Source organism: Polypterus senegalus, chromosome 6 (assembly GCF_016835505.1).
Source record: "Polypterus senegalus isolate Bchr_013 chromosome 6, ASM1683550v1, whole genome shotgun sequence".
In the NCBI taxonomy this organism is placed as follows: domain Eukaryota; kingdom Metazoa; phylum Chordata; class Cladistia; order Polypteriformes; family Polypteridae; genus Polypterus; species Polypterus senegalus.
The window spans coordinates 12970474-12986205 of record NC_053159.1 but is presented as its reverse complement, the minus strand read 5'-3'; the positions used below and the strand labels follow the sequence as shown (position 1 = coordinate 12986205).

At 41.1% G+C, this 15732-nt stretch overlaps 1 protein-coding gene across 1 annotated transcript in view; it reads left to right on the top strand.

Moving 5' to 3' along the window:
• LOC120530489 (inactive dipeptidyl peptidase 10-like) overlaps positions 1-15732 on the top strand; it is a 357045-nt gene that overhangs the window by 318618 nt on the left and 22695 nt on the right. The window contains exons 22-23 of the mRNA XM_039754919.1: positions 10281-10380; positions 14768-14826. Of these exons, the coding sequence (XP_039610853.1) occupies positions 10281-10380; positions 14768-14826 (159 nt within the window). The remainder of the gene's footprint in view (positions 1-10280; positions 10381-14767; positions 14827-15732) is intronic.

Sequence of the window (15732 nt, the reverse complement as noted above, 5' to 3'; positions counted from 1 at the left end):
AAAAGTGTTAGTATTATATAATATTTGCTGCAATAAATCACTAATGGTGAAACTGCATTTAGCTACATTTAATTATGTTAATGATGGTGGAAATATAAAAGAAAAAATAATTAAATGTATTGCCATTAACACGATGGGGATGTAGCAGCTTATTGTTCCCATTACATCTTTATATTTACATGACATGTTCAATGTTTACACATTATTGTTAAACTGATGATGTATAAATTGAAATAAAATTAATAATAATCGTTGAAAGAATATGCGTTATATTGAATACAGATTTTAATATCGTGTACACATTTATATTTCCATGATACAAAAAAGACTACTTCTGGTTGATTAATATTTCTCAAATTTCATATCTGTTTGCTTTTAATGATTATTAATATTGTGAAAAGAACAGCCTCGACACACACAAAAAGGTTTGGGGCAGCCACCCATATATTGTCCCTGGCTGCAAATGGGTTTAAATAACGCGCACATGTACATGGTTTCAAGTCCTGAGTCAAACTGATTTGATTAGAAAAGATGGCGGCTTCATAAGCCAAAGGACGGAAGTGATGGAGCGAGAACCAGAAGTAATGTTAGTCTGGAAGCTAGAAGTGACGTCATTCTGGGCACCAGAACCGGAAGTTATGTCTTCCGTGGTGCCAGAAATGGAAGTGATGTCATTGTTGGGGTGTCTGGTAGGTGGTCCTGTATCTGGCCTGCAGAGATAACAGAAGTGGGATTAGTGGCGGTTTTCTGGCGGTTAATTACTTTGACTTGGTCCAATCAGCTTCCTCCTATTCGCACATGTGAGACAATATCTATACAAAATTTTAATCATCTATCTTTCATTAGAACTATAGTTTACTTGAAAATTCGTGGAAGTATTCAGTTCGGTCGCCGGAAGTGGCCCAAAAGTTGATAGGATTCCTTATCTCTATATATAAAATCCAACATCTGTCTGTCTGTATGTCTGTCTGCTTTTCATGAGAGAACTACTTAACGGATTTAGATTGGGTTTTTTTCTATAATTTGCTTAAACATTCTGGTTGATTTTGCGACCTTTCTCATGACGCCAAGAATCATAATTCGCTTGCATGAGCAATATATTCACGTTAATCCGAGACAGAGGCTATGGGTAGAGGGCGGGGGGGATGCATGACATCTGGAGTAGAGAGCCGGGCAGGGCCCTCCTCGTTGACCTGTTTTACTACTACGTGGGCAGAGCCACGGGGGACGGCCAGTATATATATATATATATAAAATCCAACATCTGTCTGTTTGTATGTCTGTCCACTTTTCACGAGTGTAGCCCGGAGTAAGGCGAAATCAGACACGGGTAAAACGCGTGTCTAAAGAAATCTCACAGTCCAAAAGTTCGTTTTGAAAATATTTAGTGAAAGTTAAAAGCAAATAACCCACACAAGAATAAAAGGAAAAATAGTTACACACGTAGAATAAAAGGCAAAAAAAAAAGAAAAAATGTATCTTCTATAAACTTAGCTTTCCTTGGGAAACTTTAGTTATTTCTGTACTTAAAAGTTCTTTACTTCTTCTCTACTTAAAGGTTCTTAGCTTCTTCTTTCTATACTTAGAGGTTCTTAATTTCTTCTTCTGTATGCCTTAAGCATATGGTTCAACACTTAAATAGGTGCTGTTTTACGAGTTACTTCACACTCAAAAAGGCCCGTAGGCCGGTTGGCACATAGGCACGGTCAGGTGCACAAGCACGATCACGAGCATGAACACGGTTAAAAACCGTATGCCTCTATACCTTACACAGGGCAAGGCTAGACACTAACTGAACTTTAACGTTTACTAAAAGCTGTAGAAAAGGCAAGAATATACCAATACAATTATATTCACAGGGGTTATAGGAACCTCCCAAAGATTATGCATTGTCATCTAGTAAAATATTCACGAATCTTATGTAACTAGGAAAATGGCTTTGACAACGAGAGAACTCCTTAACGGATTTAGATCTGTTTTTTTTCTATAATTTGCTTAAACATTTTGGTTGATTTTGCGATTTCTCTTATCGCGCTAAGAATCATAATTCAAATATATTCACGTTAATCCGAGACAGAGGCTACGGGCCGAGGGGAGGGGGATGCGTGACATCAGGAGTAGGGAGCCGGGTAGGGCCCTCCTCACTGTCCTGTTTCACTACTATGCTGGCGGAGCCGTGGAGGACAGCTAGTTTTTGATATAAAGCAGGTGTACAAATTCTCATTGACCGAGGGCAAAGCATTTTCAAGTTATCGAGTTTACTCACAGAGAGACCTAATTTCAAAAGTTGTATTTTTGGACTCAGGAAGGTCTAAAATGTCACGGTTCGTCAAAATCTTGAGGTCGAATTTTTTCACGATTCCTATATGTTCTCTATACCATGTACAGTCATATGAAAAAGTTTGGGAACCCTTCTCAGCATGCATAATAATTGACTCTACTTTGAACCAAAAAGATAACAGTGGTATGTCTTTCATTTTCTAGGAACATCTGAGTATTGGGTTTTTTTCCAAACAAAGATTTTTAGTGAAGCAGTATTTAATTGTATGAAATTAAATCAAATGTGAAAAACTGGCTGTGAGTCCCCTTGTCATTGTGCTGATTTGAATGCCTGTCACTGCTCAATGCTGATTACTGGCAACACCAAAATGGTTGGATGAGCTCGTTAAACCTTGAACTTCATAGACAGGGGTGTCCAATCATGACTGGTAAAAGGTATTTAAGGTGTGCTTCCTTCCCTTTGACTCTCCTCTGAAGAGTGACAGACATTATGGGATCCTCAAAGCATCTCTCAAAAGATCTGAAAACAAAGATTGTTCAGTCTCATGGTTTAGTGGAAGGCAACAAAAAACTATCTCAGAGGTCTAAACTGTCAGTTTCAACTGTAAGGAATGGAATCAGGAAATGGAAGGCCACAGGCACAGTTAGAGATTTTGTAATGAAGAATGGTCAGAAATACCTCCATCCAGAATCCTGACACTCATCAAAAACTATAGGAGGCTAGACACTGTTAGATTTGCAAAAGGAGGCTCCACTTGATGTATTGATGTCATATCTCTGTTGGGGTGCCCACATTTATGCACCTGTCTAATTTTGTTATGATGCATATTGCATATTTTCTGTTAATCCAATAAACGTAATGTCACTGATAAAATCCTACTGTTTCCATAAGGCGTGTCAGATATTAAAAGGAAGTTGCTACTTTGAAAGCTCTGCCAATGAGAAACAAAAGAATTAAGAGGGCTTCCCAAACTTTTTCATATGACTGTTGACAACAAAGTAACATCATACAAGACCCTGGTTGAAACGCGACAGTTCTAAGCTTCAACTTTGATTGCTCTTTTATCTCGTTTGGGACATTAGGATATCATCCATCCATCCATTTTCTAACCCGCTGAATCCGAATACAGGGTCACGGGGGTCTGCTGGAGCCAATCCCAGCCAACACAGGGCACAAGGCAGGAACCAATCCTGGGCAGGGTGCCAACCCACCGCAGGACACACACAAACACACCCACACACCAAGCACACACTAGGGCCAATTTAGAATCACCAATCCACCTAACCTGCATGTCTTTGGATTGTGGGAGGAAACCCACGCAGACACGGGAGAACATGCAAACTCCACGCAGGAGGACCCGGAAGAACCCGGTCTCCTAACTGCGAGGCAGCAGCGCTACCACTGCGCCACCGCGCCGCCCCATTAGGATATCATTAGGGTAATTTTTTGGGACAGCTTAGCTATTAGCTAAGCAAATGGGCTCGATAGACTGAATGGTCTCCTCTCGTTTGTCAGACTTCTTACGTTCTTATTCTTATCAGAATGGATCATCTGGACACATACAGTATTCTCTCTGCCATTAGAACCTCACCAAAAGTTTTACATATGAGATTATTTCAAATAGGGTGGCACGGTTGCTCACTGGGTAGCGCTGTTGCCTCGCAGTTAGGAGAGCCGGGTTCACTTTGCTTGGAGTTTGCATGTTCTCCCTGTATCTGCGTGGGTTTCCTCCTGGTACTCCGGTTTCCTCCCACAATTCAAAGACATGCAGGTTAGGTGCATTGGCGATTCTAAATTGTCCTTAGTATGTGCTTGGTGTGTTTGTGTGTGTGTGTGTGTGTGTGCTCCCTGCGGTGGGCTGGCACCCTGCCTGGGGTTTCTTTCCTGCCTTGTGCCCTGTGTTGGCTGGGATTGGCTCCAGCAGACCCCCGTGACCCTGTAGTTAGGACATAGCGGGTTGGATAATGGATGGATTATTTCAAATAAAAGAAAAAAAAATGAAACAATGAAGTTAAAGCTGTGCGGCTAGAGGAGAGGCTGTTTCTGCTATCCATGTCTGACAAACAGATGAGACCATTTCCAAGAGGCCAACTCAATAACCTCTCCCAGATAATCCCCTCTGCCATCTCATCCTTGAGTGCCTTTGAAAATCTAATATGAAATAACAGCCTCGTCCTCCCATATGGGGTTACCAGGCAGAGTTTTCAAGTTGGTGATAAATTCAGTGATGAATTCGCTGCCCTTTGTCAACTTTAATGGTTTGTTGGTGACTTCTTCCTTCCTTTGTGAAACCTCAAAGATTACTGAACATTAAAACTAGAGAAATTAAAGAAACTAATGCCTGCTGTCAAACACAGCTGCAGCCCATTTTAGAAAATATAGAAATAAGTAACGCTGTCTTCTCCTCAGCCAAAGAAAATGAGCTGAACTCAAGAAAATTAATCTGAATGCTTCTGCACTACCAGTTCTGGTTATGAAATGTGTAATGCTTTAATGGAGTTTCTAATGGTCCTGCTGTGGCACCCACACGAACAGCTATTTTGTTGATTTCATATTTAATAATAATCACAAATAACTGCATTATTTTCTTTTTCTTTCTGGCAGTTATGCGTGGTTCTGTTGAACACGTGGCCAAAAGGCATTATCATTACACTGTGCCCTCCATAGTGTTTGGAGAAAAGACTCCTCTTTCCTTGAATTCCCCCTCTGTTCCTCAGTTTGAAATTACAAATCAAACAATTCAGACATGGGTGGCATGGTAGCACAGTGGTTGCGCTGCTGCCTCGCAGTAAGGAGACCCAGGTTCGCTTCCGGGGTCCTCCCTGGGTGGAGTTTGCATGTTCTCTTTGTGTCTGCATGGGTTTCCTCCCACAGTCTAAAGACATGCAGGTAAGGTGAACTGGCGATCCTAATGTGTCCCTAGTGTGTGTTTGCTTGGTGTGTGTGCATGGGCCCTGCCCGGGATTTGTTCTTTCCTTGCACCCTGTGCTGGCTGGGATTGGCTCAAGCAGACCCCCGTGACCCTGTAGTTAGGATATAGCAGGTTGGAAAATGACTGACTGACTGACAATTCAGACATTGTGATTAAAGTGCACATTGCAGACATTCATTTAAGGGGATTTGCACTTAACCCTTTATCTACATCAGGGGTGTCGAACTCCAGTCCTGGAGGGCCGCAGTGGCTGCAGTTTTTATTATAACCATCTTCTTAATTTGTGACCAGTTTTTGATGCTAATTAACTTCTTTAGCCTCAGTTTTAATTAGCTTGACTCAGGCTCCTTAGTTGTTTTTTCCTTAATTTGCAGCCGGACAGTAATAAGACATAAAACAAGCAGGCCATGAAAAGCTCACCTGTACCCATCAAACTAAATCTGAAAATAAAGATGAAGATCTCAGTAAGGTTGATCCCTCAGCTTACCAAAACATTTTAGGAGTTCTTAGAAAAAAAAACAGAATATCAACAGTTTTGGAAATGTCTGCTGTGGCAAAAAGAGAGCAGCAACAAGCCATGGAATTGAATAACGGGTTTAATTAACAGCAAGAATCGACTTCTCATTAAGAGACTGGTTGGTGTTTGAAATCCCAATTTAGCTGGTCATCAGTTGGCTCGTTTCACATCTCGTTTCTGTTTGGCTGTCATATAATTAATAAAAGAATAAATTCAGAGGACGGAATCCTTTAAAACAGGGCTATTAAAACAAAGGGAAAAGGAGTTAATTAGCAATGAAAACTGTTCACTGATTAGGAAAAGGGTTAGAATGAAAACCTGCACCCACTGCGGCCCTCAGGGCCTGGAGTTTGACACCTGTGATCTACATGGACCCCCATTTCAGGGCACCATGATGTGTGGACATAGCAATGGCAGGTCTATTAAAATCATTGTCGTATTTAGAACTTTGTCACATATCCCAGCATGCAATGCCTGCTTGATGTCTGCCATTAACAGACATCTCCAGGTGCTGAGGGTCTTCTCTGGTGATGCTCTGCCAAGTCTCTCTAATGCGACCATCTTCAGCTCCTGCTTGTTTTGGAGGGCTTGTCCCCTTAAGTTTTCTCTTCAGCATATGGAAGGCCTGCTCTGTTGGATTTCAGGTGGGTTACTGACTTGGCCATTCTTGAATTTTCCATTTTTACTTTTGATAATCTCCTGTGTTGTCTCAACAGTGTGTTTGGCTGATTATCTTGTTGGAGGATAAAGTGCCATCTGATGAGTTTGGAGGCCTTTACTGGAACTCAAACAGATCAGATGTTTCTACACACCTCAGAATACACTGTGTGCCTGCCATCAGCACTTCCATCATCAGTGAAGAGAAGTGTGCCAGGACCTGTGGCAGCCATACATGCCCAAGCCAGAACACCCCCAGCACCACCATGTTTAACAGAAATAAATGTTACAGAACGAAAATGAATTGCAAGCAAGAGACCTTCTACTCAGTGCCCTCAGTCAGACACAGCGTCACAAGCGTCTCAGTTTTCATTTATTTAACTTTAACTAGGGGGCACCACCCCCTGCTTGCTTCACTCGCCCACCCCGGGTTTGTTTTACCCGATATACAATTTAAAGAGATTGTCATTTTCATGGGAATTGTTACATATGCATTACTTTCACTTTTACTTTAAAACTTTAGCAAAAACAATATTTGAAATTAAAATTTCTTCAAGATCGCATTGAATTTTGATTCCGTGTTTGGACTTACGTCATGACAATGAAACGTAGAACTGCCTGTGAGTGAATATCGTTTCTTTCTCTCTAATAAATAAAACAACTTTCTCGAATGTTTGTCCATGCTTTTTCTTCTTTGCTTTGTCGTTGACATGTCATCTATAACATATAAAATTATTGTCCTGAGAAAAGTTTTAAGAGCTGAGAGCGCAGGAAGTGTGTGAGACCAAAGCATTCACACGACTGAGGTTAGATGATCGTGGTTTTGTTTGAAAATAGTTGTATGTATGGCGTGACTTGAAAAAATCTCATGTTAAAAGTCTCACGGGACTTCATACTGCGCCAATGTTTTTGGAATCTTTTAATTCTCGCTGGCAACACAAATTAGACGATGTTCAAGTCTCTGAACTCCGAACAATATATTTAAGCTTTTTTCGCTGTTCCGTTATTTCATGAAGTAATAATTTCTGTTTGTTTGCGCTAATGCGATCTTTCCTATTCTTTTTTTGCGACTTTTAAATTTTCGTCCTTCCATTATCTCTAACCTGCTGTGCATGTGTACCACACCAACATTTTTGAATTCTTTACAACATTTTACTTTGTCATCTACTCTTTGTTTTTTATTTCTGGCCCCAGGCATGGTTAAATCTATTTCTCGCGGAATTTATAACGCTGATCGCATTGTGAAGGGGGGCTAAGGAGATGCGGTCGGATCACCTGCTGGCTTGCTGCTGCTGGCGAGCTGCGTGTTCTGCTTGTCGCGCTGCACGTCGATCATTTAAAAGCCCTTACAGCAGCTGTCCTTTTGTCTCACTGCCTTGTCTCGCAGAACGTTAAAGTGTCTCTCGCGGGACGTCAAAGTGTCTTCCGAGAAGATCACATCCCGTCTCCCTCCCAAGATTTTTGGAGATGTTATGTTTACCTCCAATGGAAAATCAAGGCAAAAATGGTACAAGAAAAGATGACATTACATGTAACAGAAACACGTAAATACCAAATGGTCCACATAAATGCAGTAGGAACGTACGTCTAGTGATACAGATTTAATACACATTTTTTGTGCAACATGTTCTGAAATAGTCAATGTTGTAATCGGGACAGTAGAAGTGTGTTTCTTAGTGTACTTTTCTTAGATTGTTTTGCTGTTGCTTGTGCAGGAGACGGCAGAATGTCGACGTCTGATTAACAAAATCGATTTGCCCCTTGTGTTAGTGTAGGTTACCACAAAATCGCTATTAAAATGAGGTACTTCTTGTATCCAGCAGGGGGAGCTAGCTCCCTTGTTGGAATGAGTTCTTTTTTAATTGCGGTGTGTTACATAACCCAAAGCTATATAGATATAATATAAAAAGGCGATACCCCTCCCTTATTGATATGGTGGTAAGAAATCAGATAGGAGAAATAACAGCTTTCTTTAATGACAGCTTGCGCTGCATAACAGACGAAGGAAGCCAATGGCAAGAACCCAGTTCGGGAGTGAGGGCCCAGTGTAGAGAGTCTGCCATTTTCGTCGCTGCATTGGAAGGATTTTCTGGATCGGATGACATTATCTCCCTTCTGTCCGTCGGCTTCATAGGTGTGCCAGGCAATGTTCCAATGCTTTATACTCTTTCTTCATGTGCAAGCCCCCACTTCAGTGAGTCATGCCATTCCTAACAAGGCAATGAAGATACAGTTTCATGATGACTTTGACACACAAAAATAGTGTACAATGCCTATTTCGCAGTTGTCCCTGTCTTGTCAAATGATGAGCCCCTGTGCTAAATCTGGCTTTGTATTAGCTGTGCATGAGAGTAGAGAGAAAAGAAGATTTATAAAATGTTTGTACAGAGCACAGTGACATATTAAACATATACACTTATTATACTTCTAGATTAATGGTACTCACTTCATTGAACTGGGCCAGCTTTAAAGTTTAAATTCTGATCGCTCATCCAGAAACTCTGCCTATTTTATTCCAAGAGGGAACAATTCTTTCTCCACAACACTTGACAGTGTGGATTTATCTTGTTTGGCTTTGTATTCATCGTGTGGGGGTCTGGGGTGGGCCTCTCCCAATCATCAAACCTTCACGTTGCAGTGGGAACCTGGTAGGACAAAACTTTACATTTCCTTCTGAGAACCGTCCACAGGGGGTTTCGTTCCACTCTGCACCGTCACCTGTTCCAGCTGTACTGGAATGTGTTAGACTTTGTTGTCAGTGTTTATTGTTTACTGTGTAGGGTATGTAACTAATTGTCATCATTGCAGAATAGGGAAGGACAATTACGAATGTGTTTTTGTGCAATATTGTTTTTTTTTTCTTCATTATTTGATGTATACTTCAATATTGATCGAGTCAATGAGCCACTTATCAGTGTGTCTGGGTGTGACTTTGTGTGTGCATACCAGACCAAGGCTGAATGTGTTCTTGGGGTCCCCACAATAAAATCAACAAATCACCATCTTGTGTCGGTATGAATCGTAGCATCTTTTCGATCACTACCAACGCTTAACTTAAGAGCACAATTTCATGTGGAAAATGCATATATGCCAAGTTTGTGAGGAGAAAATAACTTAAACGATAAGTTCCATATTTTATCAAGTCTAAGTAATTTTTTAAGAGACTGCAAGTGACTTTTTCTTGTAAATGCAACTTCATTTTTCTGTTTTTATCACTAATGTGGAAAAATAATAAAAAGTTGATCAGTATTGATCAATCTGGTGTACGTAACAAAAGCCACACAGGCCTGTCTTAAGTGCATATGACAAGTGCAACTTCCTGTTTTTCCTAACAGACAAAAAACCACAAGTGACCAACTGATGAACTTTAAAAATGTTGATCCAAGCAAATTGTTGTAAAGATGTAACGTCTTGAAATTCTTGTGCAACTAAAGTCATAAGACAAAGCTTTGCCCTATAAAAGATTTGGGACACCGACCCCTCAGGGCAGACGAAGGGCAGGTGTCCTAGGACTGTGCTTCTCTGTCATCTTACCCTTGCCTGGTGTGTATTAGTAAAAGATTTTTTACTAACTTTAATTATATCTCTCTGTCTTCAGTCACAAGAAACGACACTAGAGAAAAAGTGTCCACACTAATGATTGAATTTCTTCATACGGGGCCTGAGCCTAGTCGGGTATCACTTGAAGCCTCCTTATGGATGTCATTACCTAATCCTCTCTTTATTTTCCATTATTTAAGATTGCAATTGTTTATGCCTAACATTAACTTTTAATTTATATTGCCAATATAAATTTGCTCAAATATCACTTCTGAATTATGTTTCCTTTATTCAGCTATACAATCTTCAAACACGTCATTAATATTTGTGAGTTTCTCTGTTTTTATTGCCAGGCTTATGGAGGATTCCTTTCAACTCGGCTCTTCTTCTCTTCAGAGAGTCCATTGAAGTGTATGGTGGCCGTTGCTCCAATTACGGACTGGCAGTTATACAGTGAGAATTGTTTAATTGTGACTTAACAGCATGAAAAGGCCTGGGCCCAAGTCGTAATGTGAAAGGTTGGGTGATTCTTTACTTAATGCGATTTGTGTTATTTAAATGAAAGAAAAGTCAACTGGGATTAATGTGCTGACCAACAAGCCAACCAAAGGATTGAGTCAAAAACACTTGGTGACCATCGGCACATCTGATGGAGTCCACCTTGCATCCTGCAGGGGGTGCTCTTTCTCTCCTACGGTGTGTCCTTTCTTGGTGCAGAACAGACTAGAGTCAATGCCCATCCCTTTAATAACCATGGCGGAAATAATCAGACGAGAGAAATAAGGTACAAAAAGAGAGATATGTATTTACCATATATACTCACATATAAGTCGGGTCTTGAAACCCGAAAAATCAAACATAAAATCAGACCCTGACTTATACGCCTGTTCAAAAATGCGACACTTCATTTTTTGTTTTTTTTTACATTTTCTTGCCTCCTCCGATCTCGCACCAGTTTCTCAGACTCATCGAATTTTGTCGCATCAGCGCAGTTACCAATTTGTTTCACTACTTCAACGATGTTTAATTTAAAACTAGCTTCATAGTTTCTTCTGATCAAATGCTCCATCGTAGGTGTAAGAGCCATTTTCCTAGTTCTATAAAATGTATGAACATTTACTAGATGATAATGCATAAAATATGGGAGGTTCCTAAAACCCCCGTGAATAGAATTGAGTTGGTATTTTCCTGTCATCTCTTAATAGTTTTTGAGTAAACAATGTTCTTTAGTAAGTGTTTGGCCTTACCTTGTGTAAGGTATAGAGGCATACGGTTTTTTAACGTGTCCTTGAAAGAATTCTTTTTATGCTCGCATTCGTGCTTATGCATAGAACTGAGCTTGGCGCATTTCTAAGTGCCAATGGCCTAAGGGTCTTTTGAGTGTAAAGTAACTCGTAAATTAAAAGATCTAAGTTTTGAACCATATGTTTAAAGCATACAGAAGAAGAAGTAAATAACCTTTAAGTACAGAAGTAACCAAAGCTTCATAAGAAAAACTAAGTTTATAGAAGATACATTTTTCCCTTTTTTTTGCCTTTATCCTTTGTGTGTAACTATTTTTCTTTTTATTCTTGTATGGATTATTTGCCTTTAACTTTCACTAAATATTTTTAAAACGAACTTTTGGACTGAGAGATTTCTTTGACACGCGTCTTACCCGTGCCTGACTTCACCTTACGCAAAGCGGCAACAGTAGGTAAGGGATGCTCTTACGATAAAGGTGTATGAGGGTGTGAGATACAGAAAAACACAAATCAGTGCAAACGTCGCTTCAGAATTGTTTGGGTATTCACTCACATAGACAAAAAATGCTGGGTGCTCCGTGATTGCTCTCTCAGGTGGGTGTTAGTATATCATCATCTCTTGGAACAGTCGTGTGAGTTTTCCACATTTGACTTATACGACCGACATTACAAAATACCAGAAATTATACTGTAAAATCAAGTCCCGACTTATCCACGGGAGAACTTATCCGAGAGTATATACGGTAACTTGTGTTAACATGTAATTTCCGTCCCAAGGGATCCAATGCATAATTCATTTATACATTCAGGAAGGGGGGCAGCTTTGTTCGGCTTCTGACTTTGTGATGGATCCTCTTCATTATGACCATTGTGGACCACCTGGGTGCATAGAGCCACCCTAACCCTGGTACAGACAGGCAGGACACAAGTTGTCACACAGCACACCTTTATTTACAGCTGGGAAGCACTGGCTCCCCACCTCAGTACAGACAAGCACACAATACTCAGTCCCTCCTTTCTTCTTCTTCGTCATCATCTTCTTCCTCCTTCTTTCTTTCTCTGCTGCCTGCACTCCTCTCTTAGCAAGCTTCATCTTCCTCGTCCTGACTCTGGCTCCAAGACTGGAGTGAGGATTACTCCAGGTGGTTCATCAGGATTACCTGGAATAACTCGCAGGCGTAGTGGAAGTCCCCTCATACGGCTCTGCAGCGCCCCCCACGGAACCCAACAGGGCTGTACCAAAGTTACAAGTCCCACTGTGGTGTCAGAGCCGCCCAGGAGGGCTGTCCTCTAGCGTCTCATGGGAGGTAGTGCCTCACAGATGCTCTCTACACCAATCCTTACATCCAGGTAGCGTCCTGGCTGGGTAATGGCGCCCATCACACCACTCACGTGTTTACATATATATCGAATACTTGTCAGATATGGCCAGCTGGCAGATGGGCTCTTTATAACACCTTCACTAATGTCTTCTATAGGATTTGATCACATTTAAAATAGCCAGCCTGTGTGGCTGTCACATCCCTCTGTCCATCCTCTCCGGCGGTTTCCCTCTGTCAGTTGAATTGCATGGCTTTGAAATCGGCTTCAAGACAATGGGGTCAGGCCTGCTTTAATCAACAAAAATCCCTGCCCATGGAATTCATACGTAAAGAAAACTTTTAAATTAGCAGACCAGGGCCTCCTGGTCATGCACCAAATAGAGCAAACATCCTGCCATGCCATCTTCTATTTATTTGTCATGAATCTATTCCCCTCAATCCCCCAAATTGATAGATAGATAGATAGATAGATAGATAGATAGATAGATAGATAGATAAATAGATAGATAGATAGATAGATAGATAGATAGATAGATAGATAGATAGATAGATAGATAGATAGATAGATAGATAGATAGATAGATAGATAGATACTTTATTAATCCCAAGGGGAAATTCACAAACTCCAGCAGCAGCATACTGATAAAAAACAATATTAAATTAAAGAGTGATAACAATGCAGGTAAAACAGACAATAACTTTGTGTAATGTTAACGTTTTCCCCCCCGGGTGAAATTGAAGAGTCGCATAGTGTGGGGTCTCCTCAGTCTGTCAGTGGTGCAGGATGGTGACAGCAGTCTGTCGCTGAAGCTGCTCCTCTGTCTGGAGATGATCCTGTTCAGTGGATGCAGTGGATTCTCCATGATTGACAGGAGTCTGCTCAGCGCCCGTCGCTCTGCCACGGATGTCAAACTGTCCAGCTCCATGCCTACAATAGAGCCTACCTTCCTCACTAGTTTCTCCAGGCGTGAGGCGTCCTTCTTCTTTATGCTGCCCCCCCAGCACACCACCGCGTAGAAGAGGGCGCTCGCCACAACCGTCTGATAGAACATCTGCAGCATCTAATTGCAGATGTTGAAGGACGCCAGCCTTCTAAGGAAGTATAGTCGGCTCTGTCCTCTCTTACACAGAGCATCAGTATTGGCAGTCCAATCCAATTTATCATCCAGCTGCACTCCCAGGTATTTATAGGTCTGTACCCTCTGCACAGTCACCTCTGATGATCACGGGGTCTGGAAGGTTCCTGGGCCCCCTAAAATCCACCACCAGCTCCTTGGTTTTTGATGGTGTTCATTTGCCTCTATCTTATCATATCTCTCTATCTTCCGCAGTCAGGTGTTATGTAGGTAGGTGTCCACTTGACCTGGACCAGTCGCTCGGGCCCTCAACAATGAGGATCCTGTAAGCCAGATCACCCTCGGGGAAACACGCCACATGGCCGTAGTGCCGTAACTGATGCTCCCTCACAATGCAGGGAATGTTCCTCATTTGGGAAGCCATGACCAACCGTTCTTTCGACACAAAGTCAAACCAGCAGTTCCCAAGGATTCCCTGTGGAGGAGAAGGAGTCCAGTCTTCGTCTCAGGTCATTGAATAGCATCCATGTCTTGCAACCCTATAGCAAGACAGAAAGCACCAGGACTCTAAAGACTTGTTATAAGACTTCTTACTGTTAAATCCCTGGGGTATAAAGTTGATCAGCCAAACCATGCAGATACTGTATGAGGAAGAGTAATGGATGAGAGGTTGAGAGGAGAGGTGTCGGTCAGGAAAAAAAACGTTGAGGATGGAACTGCCAGGCAAGAGGAAAAGAAGAAGACCAAAGAGGAGGAGGTTTATGGATGAGGTGAGGGAGGACATGAAGGCAGTCGGTGTGGCAGATAATGATTTCAAAGATAAGGACAGATGGAGATGGATGATCCCCCCTGGCGACCCCTACATGAGAACAGATGAAAAAAGAAGAAAAAAAATCCCACAATGCAACTGTTTGGGAGGAAAACCTCACAGAGACCATCAGAATGTGGAGACACCTAACTAATCCAATGTGTGGGATTCAAATTCACCGCAGTGAATGTGTGAGGCAGCTGCTCAAAGTCTCTGAAACCCCATGTCATAATACAGGGCAGGCACTAATGTACCGTAGTGTTGCCTCCATGTCACTCATAAATCTGTCGTTGGATGTTGGAAACAAGAATATCTTGCATTACTTCCATCAAACAGCTTCTTTCTTTTAATTCTTCCCTTTCAACGTCCTTTTTCCATTTTAATTTACAGGTTCAGCATTTACGGAGCGGTATTTTGGCCTTCCACTGGAGAATATTCACACATACAGGGTAGGTGTTATTAATTACAATCCGTTGCCTTCATGATTCAGACAGAAGGTTATTTATCTTAATTAAAACATTGAAGATCATGCCTGAATTTTAAATGATATCTCTGTTTCTTTACGGTGCATTCAGTTTTTATTTTATGATTTTTTATACAGGTACAGTATTTTTTGCAATATTTTATAGAGAATAAAAAAGAAAACAATGGCTATGAAAATTTGTACAGGTCAAAAATTAAAAATAAAGAAAAATAAACAGTCCCCTCAAACCCCCTCCAAGTGTCCCCCGTCCTCCCAGCTATATTATCATGGAACTCACCAAGTTCATTATTGGACCAGTCTGCTATCGCCCCCTCAACTTCGCCCGCACATACCCACACACACACACACACACACTCTATCTGTACTGGCTTTAACGAGAGGTCCGAAAAACGTACGAAGAAACGCTGGGAGAAAAAACAAAGTTGAAAAATGGAGATCAAAAAGAAAAGCGTTACCTCAAAAAATCAAACTCAAAGTTCAGAGCCAAAGTCAATCCCAAGAAATTCTCAAAATGAAGCATATAGATTGCAAAGAACGGATCTAATCTCAGGTAAACGTGAGACTGCACGAGTTGACTTTTAAGTGGTCGTGCCGATTATGTTACTAGTGCATTGTGGGAAGGATTCCCATGACAGTGTGCGACGCACTAAACTTTGACATAGCGGTGCATAGAAGATAAAAAAAATGGCATTGAGAAAGATGGGGAGAAATTGTAAAGATCAAAATAAAGAAATTGAATAAATCAAATCCTAGGCCAGAGAGCCCTAAATAGATCGATAGATAGATAGAAGAGGCATTGTAAAAGATATATAGATTTTAATCTTAGTATAGTAGGCAGGATAGATAGATAGATAGATAGATAGATAGATAG